Source organism: Patagioenas fasciata, chromosome 39 (genome assembly GCF_037038585.1).
Source record: "Patagioenas fasciata isolate bPatFas1 chromosome 39, bPatFas1.hap1, whole genome shotgun sequence".
Taxonomy (NCBI): Eukaryota; Metazoa; Chordata; class Aves; order Columbiformes; family Columbidae; genus Patagioenas; species Patagioenas fasciata.
In genome coordinates, this window is record NC_092558.1 from 1,186,444 (window position 1) to 1,194,937 (window position 8,494).

Here is an 8,494-nt window from a genome sequence, read left to right on the forward strand (position 1 = left end):
CGGTCACGTGGGGAGGGACGGTGATCACGTGGGGCGAGTGTCACGTGGCGCCGGCATGGCGGCCGGGGAGGAAACGAGCACCACCCGGCGGCGGCGGCGGAGACGGGAGGAGGTTTTGGGGACCCAGGAGTTCGGGGGGACCCAGGAGTTCGGGAGGGACCCAGGAATGCGGGGGGGACCCAGGAGTTCGGGGGGGACCCAGGAGTTCGGGAGGGACCCAGGAGTTTGGGAGGGGACCCAGGAGTGCGGGAGGGACCCAGGAGTTCGGGAGGGACCCAGGAGTTCGGGGGGGACCCAGGAGTTCGGGAGGGGACCCAGGAGTTCGGGAGGGACCCAGGAGTGCGGGAGGGACCCAGGAGTGCGGGGGGGACCCAGGAGTTCGGGGAGGGACCCAGGAGTTCGGGAGGGACCCAGGAGTTCGGGAGGGACCCAGGAGTTCGGGGGAGGACCCAGGAGTTCGGGAGGGGACCCAGGAGTGCGGGGGGAGACCCAGGAGTGCGGGGGGGACCCAGGAGTTCGGGGGAGGACCCAGGAGTTCGGGAGGGGACCCAGGAGTGCGGGGGGGACCCAGGAGTGCGGGGGGGACCCAGGAGTTCGGGAGGGACCCAGGAGTTCGGGAGGGACCCAGGCGTCCGGGCGGGACCCAGGCGTCCGTGTCCCACTCGTGCCCGTGTCCCCAGGCCCGCTCGGTGTCCCTGTCCCGCACCCTCAGTTACGTTTTGCGCCATGGGGCCGAGGCCGTGGGGCTGCACATGGGGCCGGGTGCGTGCGACCCCACCCCCGGGACCCCCAACCCCCCATGGGACCCCCAAGTACCCCCGGGACCCCCAAACTGACCCGGGACCCCAAACCAGCCCCTGGACCCCCAACCACCTGGGACCCCCAAACCAACCCCGGGACCCCCAAACCAGCCCCGGGACCCCCAAACACTCCCCGGGACCCCCAAGTACCGCCTGGGACCCCCAAACTGCTCTAGGACCCCGAAGTGTCCCCGAGACCCCTTGGGCCCCCCAAACTGCCCCGGGACCCCCAAATACCCCCCGAGACCCCCAAACCAGCCCTGGGACCCCCAAACTGCCCCCAGGAACCCCAAATACCCCCTGGGACCCCCAAGTACATCGTGGGACCCCCAAATAACCCCAGGACCCCCAGATTGCCCTGGGACCCCCAATACAGCCCCGGGACCCCCAAGTACCCCCTTGGGACCCCCAAATACTCCCCGGGACCCCCAAATAACCCCCGGGACCCCCAAATACCCCCTGGGACCCCCAAACCACCCCATGGGACCCCCAATACAGCCCCGGGACCCCCAAGTAACCCCCTTGGGACCCCCAAATACCCCCTGGGACCCCCAAGCACACTCCCTGGGACCCCCAAATAACCCCCAGGACCCCTAAGTACCCCCCAGGACCCCAAACCAACCCCTGGACCCCAACTGCCCTGGGACCCCCAAATACTCCCTGGGACCCCCAAATAACCCCCGGGACCCCCAAATACCCCCTGGGACCCCAAACCCCTCCCGAAATCCTCAAGTGTCCCATTGGACCCCAAACCACCCCCAGGACCCCCCCAAAATTCCCTTGGGACCCCCAGATACCCCCAGCCCGGGACCCCCAAATACCCCAAGTCCCCCAATGGTGTTTTTGGGGTGCAGACAGGTGGGTTTCTGGTGGTTTCGGGGTTCAGATGGGGCTGGTTTGGGGGTTCACTGTGTGTTATGTTTTGGGGTGCACACAGATGGGTTCGTGGTCTCCATCCCCTGCTGTCCCACCCCCTGTTTTTGGGGTGCACCCAGCCCAACGTGCTCTGGGTGGTTCTTGGGGTTCACTGGGTGCTATTTTGGGGCTCACGGGGTCATTTTGGGGTGCAGATGTTTGGTTTTGGGGCTCACGGGGTCATTTTGGGGTGCAGATGTTGGGTTTGGGGCTCACGGGGTCATTTTGGGGTGCACACAGATGGGTTCGTGGTCTCCATCCCCTGCTGTCCCACCCCCTGTTTTTGGGGTGCACCCAGCCCAACGTGCTCTGGGTGGTTCTTGGGGTGCAGATGTTGGGTTTGGGGTTCCCTGGGTGCTATTTTGGGGCTCACGGGGTCATTTTGGGGTGCAGATGTTGGGTTTGGGGGCTCACGGGGTCATTTTGGGGTGCAGATGTTGGGTTTGGGGGCTCACGGGGTCGTTTTGGGGTGCACACAGACGGGTTCGTGGACCTGGGGTCCCTGCTGTCCCACCCCCTGTTTTTGGGGTGCACCCAGCCCAACGTGCTCTGGGTGGTTCTTGGGGTGCAGATGTTGGGTTTGGGGTTCACTGGGTGCTATTTTGGGGCTCACGGGGTCATTTTGGGGTGCAGATGTTGGGTTTGGGGCTCACGGGGTCATTTTGGGGTGCAGATGTTGGGTTTGGGGGCTCACGGGGTCATTTTGGGGTGCAGATGTTGGGTTTGGGGTTCACTGGGTCCTATTTTGGGGCTCACGGGGTGATTTTGGGGTGCACACAGACGGGTTCGTGGACCTGGGGGCCCTGCTGTCCCACCCCCTGTTTTCGGGGGTCACCCAGCCCGACGTGCTCTGGGTGGTCCGGGGGGACCCCAAGGGCCGCTTCTCGCTGCGCCCCGAGCCCCCCGGGATCAGAGCCAACCAGGGGCACTCGCTCGCGGTGAGGGGGGGACGGGGGTCTGGGGGGGCCCTGGGGGGGTTGGGGGTCCCAGGGGGTTTGGGGGGGCCCTGGGGGTTTGGGGGTCCCAGGGGGTCTGGGGGGGCCCTGGGGGGTTTGGGGGTCCCAGGGGGTCTGGGGGGCCCTGGGGGGTTTGGGGGTCCCAGGGGGTCTGGGGGGGCCCTGGGGGGTTTGGGGGTCCCAGGGGGTTTGGGGGGGCCCTGGGGGTTTGGGGGTCCCAGGGGGTCTGGGGGGGCCCTGGGGGGTTTGGGGGTCCCAGGGGGTCTGGGGGGCCCTGGGGGGTTTGGGGGTCCCAGGGGGTCTGGGGGGGCCCTGGGGGGTTTGGGGGGGCCCTGGGGGGTTTGGGGGTCCCAAGGGGTCTGGGGGGGCCCTGGGGGTTTGGGGGTCCCAGGGGATTTGGGGGGGCCCTGGGGGTTTGGGGGTCCCAGGGGGTTTGGGGGGGCCCTGGGGGGTTTGGGGGTCCCAAGGGATTTGGGGGGACCCTGAGGGGGGGGGTTGGGGGACCCTGGGTGGGGTTTAGGGGTCCCTGGGGGCAATGGGGGTCCCAGGGGAATTGGGGTCCCTGGGGGGGGTTGGGGATCCCTGGGGGGGGTTTGGGGGTCCCAGGGGGTCTGGGGGGGCCCTGGGGGTTTGGGGGTCTGGGGGGGCCCTGGGGGTTTGGGGGCCCTGGGGGTCTGGGGGGTCCCAGGGGGTTTGGGGGGACCCTGGCGGGGGGGGATTGGGGGACCCTGGTGGGGGTTTAGGGGTCCTTGGGGGGAATGGGGGTCCCAGGGGAATTGGGGTCCCTGGGGGACCCTGGGTGGGGAATTGGGGTCCCTGGGGCTGTTTGGGGGTCCCAAGGGGTTTGGGGGGGACCCTGGTGGGGGGAATTGGGGTCCCTGGGGGAGGGTTGGGGTCTCAAGGGGGGGCGGTGGGTGTAGTTTTGGGTGTATTTGGGTGTATTTGGGTGTATTTTGGGGTATTTGGGTGTATTTTGGGGTAATTTTGGAGTATTTAGGGATAATTTTGGGTTTGTTTTGGTGTATTTGGGGTATTTTGGGGTATTTTGGGGTGTATTTGGGGTTGGTTTTGGTGTATTTGGGGTATTTTGGGGTGGATTTTGGGTTAGTTTTGGTGTATTTGGGCTGGTTTGGGTGTATTTTGGGGTATTTTGGGGTGTACTTTGGGGTGTTTTGGGTGCAGTTTTGGGTGTATTTTGGGGGGTGGTTTTTGGTGTAATTTGGGGTGGTTTTGGTGTATTTTTGGGTGTATTTAGGGGTAATTTTGGGTGTGTTTAGGGGTGTTTTTGGTGTATTTTGGGTGTATTTTGGGGTATTTTGGGGTGTGTGTTTTGGGTTGGTTTTGGTGTATTTTGGGGTGTATTTTTGGGTGTATTTAGGGGTAATTTTAGGGTATTTAGGGGTAATTTTGGGGCATTTTGGGTGTATTTAGGGGTAATTTTGGGGTGTTTAGGGGTAATTTTGGGGTGATTTTGGTGTATTTTGGGTGCATTTTTGGGTGTATTTTGGGGTATTTTGGGTTGGTTTTGGTGTATTTTGGGGTGTATTCTTGGGTGTATTTAGGGGTAATTTGGGGGTACTTAATGGTAATTTTGGGTGTATTTAGGGGTATTTTTGGGGTGTTTAGGGGTAATTTTGCGGTGTTTTTGGTGTATTTAGGGTGTTTTTTGGGTGTATTTTGGGGTGTTTTGGGGTGTGTATTTTGGGTTGGTTTTGGTGTATTTTGGGGTGTATTCTTGGGTGTTTTGGGCGGATTTAGGGGTAATTTTGGGGTATTTAGGGGTAATTTGGGGGCATTTTGGGTGTATTTAGGGGTAATTTTGGGGTGTTTTTGGTGTGTTTAGGGTGCATTTTTGGGTGTATTTTGCGGTATTTTGGGGTGTGTATTTTGGGTTGGTTTTGGTGTATTATGGGGTGTATTTTTGGGTGTTTTGGGTGGATTTAGGGGTAACTTTGGGGCATTTGGGGTGTATTTTCCTGTGGTTTTGGTGTATTTTGGGTGTGTTTTGGGGCTGGTTTTGGTGTATTTTGGGGCATTTGGGTGTATTTTGGGGTGTTTTTGGTGTACTTAGGGGTAATTTGGGGCTGTTTTCGGTGTATTTTGGTGTATTTGGGGGTGGTTTTGTCCCCCAGGTGCCCCTGCTGGCCCTGACCCCCCTGCGCACCCCCGATTCCCTTCCCCCCACCCTCGCCCACGGGACCCGGCGCCGCCTGCTGGGCCCGATCCTGGCGGGGGGGCTGCAGCGAATGGGGCGGAACCACATCCACCTGGCACCGGGGCTGCCCGGGGACCCCGGCGTGCGCAGCGGTGAGGGGGGGGCGGAAATCAACCCGGAAATGGACCCGGAAATGAACCCGGAAATGAGCCGGGGGGGCTGGAAATGAACCGGGGGGGGGTGGAAATGAACCGGGGGGGTTGGAAATGGACCCAGAAATGAGTCGGGGAGCGGAAATGAACCCGGAAATGAACCCGGAAATGAGCCGGGGGGGCTGGAAATGAACCGGGGGGGGTTGGAAATGAACCGGGGGGGTGGAAATGAACCGGGGGGGTTGGAAATGGACCCAGAAATGAGCCGGGGGGGTGGAAATGAACCCGGAAATGAGCCGGGGGGGCTGGAAATGAACCGGGGGGGGGTGGACATGAACCGGGGGGTTTGGAAATGAGCCCGGGGAGGGACTGGAAATGGACCCAGAAATGAGCTGGTGGGGGTGGAAATGAACCCGGAAATGAGCCGGGGGGGCTGGAAATGAACCGGGGGGGTTGGAAATGAGCCCGGGAGAGGGTGGAAATGGACCCAGAAAAGAGCTGGGGGGGTAGAAATGAACCTGGAAATGAGCCGGGGGGGCTGGAAATGAACCTGGGGGGACGGAAATGAACCTGGCGGGGTGGAAATGAGCTCGGGAGGGGCGGAAATGAAACCGGCGGGACCCTAAAAAACGGGAAGCCAGAAACAGAGGGACCTGGAAATGGGGGGGGGGGGGAAGGGGGGTACCCCAAAAACACCCAGGGGGACCCTAAAAATGGGAGGGACCCCCAAAGCACCCCAGAGGACCTGGAAACAGGGACCCCAAAAACGGGGGATCATGGAAATAGGGGGAACTGGAAATGGGGGGGGGACCCCAAATAATAACACCCGGGGGACCCCAGAAACAGTTGGGGGGACCCCAAAAAAATGGGGAAACCACAAAAAAGGGGAACCCAAACGTAGGGGGACCCCCAAAGACCCCCATGTCCTGCACCCCAAAACCCCGGATCCTCAACTGCAATCCTGGGGTGACCCCCACACCCGGGTCCGACCCCCAATTCCGACCCCACCCCCACCCCCAATTCCCCCCGCAGGGATGAGAACGGACTCAGAAATCGCCATTTTCATTGATGGCCCCCGAGCGCTGGAGGGTGAGGGGGGACCCAGGCGTCCGGGGGGGACCCAGGCGTCCGGGGGCGGGGGGGGGGGGGAACCCAGGCGTCCGGGGAATTGGGGGAACCAAAGTTCCAGGGACAGAAAAGTACAAAAATGGGTTGGGGGGGCGGGGGGAACCCTAAAGTTGGGCGGAACCAAAGTTCAGGGTCACGGGGGCTGGGGGGGCAGTGAAGAAGTGGGACCGGTGGGGAAGGGGTTTAATGTAACATGGGGGGGCGGAACCAAAGTTGGGGGAACCAAAGTTCAGGGTCACGGGGGCTGGGGGGGGCAGTAAAGAGGTGGGACCGGTGGGGAAGGGGTTTAATGTAACACGGGGGGGGCGGAACCAAAGTTGGGGGGAACCAAAGTTCAGGGTCACGGGGGCTGGGGGGGGCAGTAAAGAGGTGGGACCGGTGGGGAAGGGGTTTAATGTAACACAGGGCGGGGCGGAACCAAAGTTGGGGGGAACCAAAGTTCAGGGTCACGGGGGCTGGGGGGGGCAGTAAAGAGGTGGGACCGGTGGGGAAGGGGTTTAATGTAACACGGGGGGGCGGAACCAAAGTTGGGGGGAACCAAAGTTCAGGGTCACGGGGGCTGGGGGGGGCAGTAAAGAGGTGGGACCGGTGGGGAAGGGGTTTAATGTAACACAGGGCGGGGCGGAACCAAAGTTGGGGGGAACCAAAGTTCAGGGTCACGGGGGCTGGGGGGGGCAGTAAAGAGGTGGGACCGGTGGGGAAGGGGTTTAATGTAACACGGGGGGGGCGGAACCAAAGTTGGGGGGAACCAAAGTTCAGGGTCACGGGGTCGGGGGGGAAGGTAAACAAGGGGACACCAAGGGGAATGGGGTAGACCTGGGGGACCCAGGAGTTCGGGAGGAACCCAGGAGTTCAGGTGGGGACCCAGGAGTTCGGGAGGGACCCAGGAGTTCCAGGGGGACCCAGGAGTTCGGGGGGACCCAGGAGTTTGGGGGGGGGACCCAGGAGTTCTGGAGGGACCCAGGAATTCGGGAGGGACCCAGGAGTTCGGGGGGGACCCAGGCGTCCTGGTGACCCCCCCATCTGTCCCCCCCCAGACGGGATCCCCTTTTTCCTCTCGGCCAATGGGGTGATCCTGACGCCGGGGGACGCGGGGGGGCGGCTCCCCCCAAAGTATTTCCTGAGGGTCCTGCAGCTGCGGCCGCACCGTGAGTGGGGGACCCAGGAGTGCCCCAAGGGACCCAGGAGTCCGGGAGGGACCCAGGAGTGCCCCAAGGGACCCAGGAGTCCGGGAGGGACCCAGGAGTGCCCCAAGGGACCCAGGAGTCCGGGAGGGACCCAGGAGTGCTCCAAGGGACCCAGGAGTTCGGGAGGGACCCAGGAGTGCCCCAAGGGACCCAGGAGTCCGGGAGGGACCCAGGAGTGCTCCAAGGGACCCAGGAGTCCGGGAGGGACCCAGGAGTGCCCCAAGGGACCCAGGAGTCCGGGAGGGACCCAGGAGTGCTCCAAGGGACCCAGGAGTCCGGGAGGGACCCAGGAGTGCCCCAAGGGACCCAGGAGTCCGGGAGGGACCCAGGAGTGCTCCAAGGGACCCAGGAGTTCTGGAGGGACTCAGGAGTTCGGGAGGGACCCAGGAGTCCGGGGGAGGACCCAGGAGTGCTCCAAGGGACCCAGGAGTTCTGGAGGGACTCAGGAGTTCGGGAGGGACCCAGGAGTCCGGGGGAGGACCCAGGAGTGCCCCAAGGGACCTAGGAGTTCGGGGGGGACCCAGGAGTTCAGGGGAGGACCCAGGAGTCCGGGGGAACTCAAGGGTTCAGGAGGGACCCAGGAGTTCGGAGGGACCCAGGAGTGCCCCAAGGGACCCAGGAGTTCGGGGGGACCCCAAGAAGCACCCACCCCCACCCCCCCCCCCCCCGGCCCCGTTTCCATGGGAACCCCCACGCTATTCCCTTTTCTCCCCTCCCCCCTCAGGGTGTCTCCTCCCATTGGACAAAACCCCTGAAAATGACCCCGAAACCACCAATGAACAACCGTGACACCCCTTGGCTCCACCCCCTAAGGGGCGGGGCTCCCCGTGGGAGGCGTGGCCTTCCAAAGCTCCGCCCCCTCGGCTGATGCAGCGTGGGTGCCAAATATTGCAGTTTTACCCCCAAAATTAGGGCGAATGGGCAAAATGAGGACACCACGCCCACCCGCGGGACACGCCCAGCGTGGCCACGCCCATTGGCCACACCCCTAATTACCCCATAGTTGTTAATTAAACATCATCACTCATTTCTGGTCTTTGGCTGCTGTTATAGGGAGGGGTGGAGGGGGCGGGGCCTGAGTTTGCTCCACCCCAATGGGGGCGGGGCATCGCGTGGGGGGGGGGGTGTGGCCTATCAAGACCCCGCCCCCATAAATTGTTGCAAACCAGGCAATTTGAGGCAACGCCCTCTTAAGCCACGC

The 8,494-nt window shown here is 62.8% G+C and overlaps 1 protein-coding gene across 1 annotated transcript; it reads left to right on the forward strand.

Moving 5' to 3' along the window:
• Positions 1-19: 19 nt before the first annotated feature.
• Positions 20-8,320, forward strand: TRPT1 (tRNA phosphotransferase 1). Its single transcript, XM_071801512.1, has 7 exons — positions 20-112; positions 681-762; positions 2,496-2,653; positions 4,804-4,978; positions 6,011-6,067; positions 7,144-7,254; positions 8,018-8,320. The coding sequence occupies exons 1-7, from the start codon at positions 56-58 to the stop codon at positions 8,080-8,082; spliced, it is 705 nt and encodes a 234-aa protein (XP_071657613.1). The 5' UTR covers positions 20-55; the 3' UTR covers positions 8,083-8,320.
• The last annotated feature ends 174 nt before the right edge of the window (positions 8,321-8,494 follow it).

Coding starts and splice junctions, on each gene's coding strand:
- TRPT1 (XM_071801512.1), top strand. CDS start 56: ATGGCGGCCGGGGAGGAAACGAGCACCACCCGGCGGCGGCGGCGGAGA. Junction 113..680: donor GGCGGCGGAGACGGGAGGAG/GTTTTGGGGACC, acceptor CCGTGTCCCCAG/GCCCGCTCGGTGTCCCTGTC. Junction 6,068..7,143: donor TGGCCCCCGAGCGCTGGAGG/GTGAGGGGGGAC, acceptor GTCCCCCCCCAG/ACGGGATCCCCTTTTTCCTC.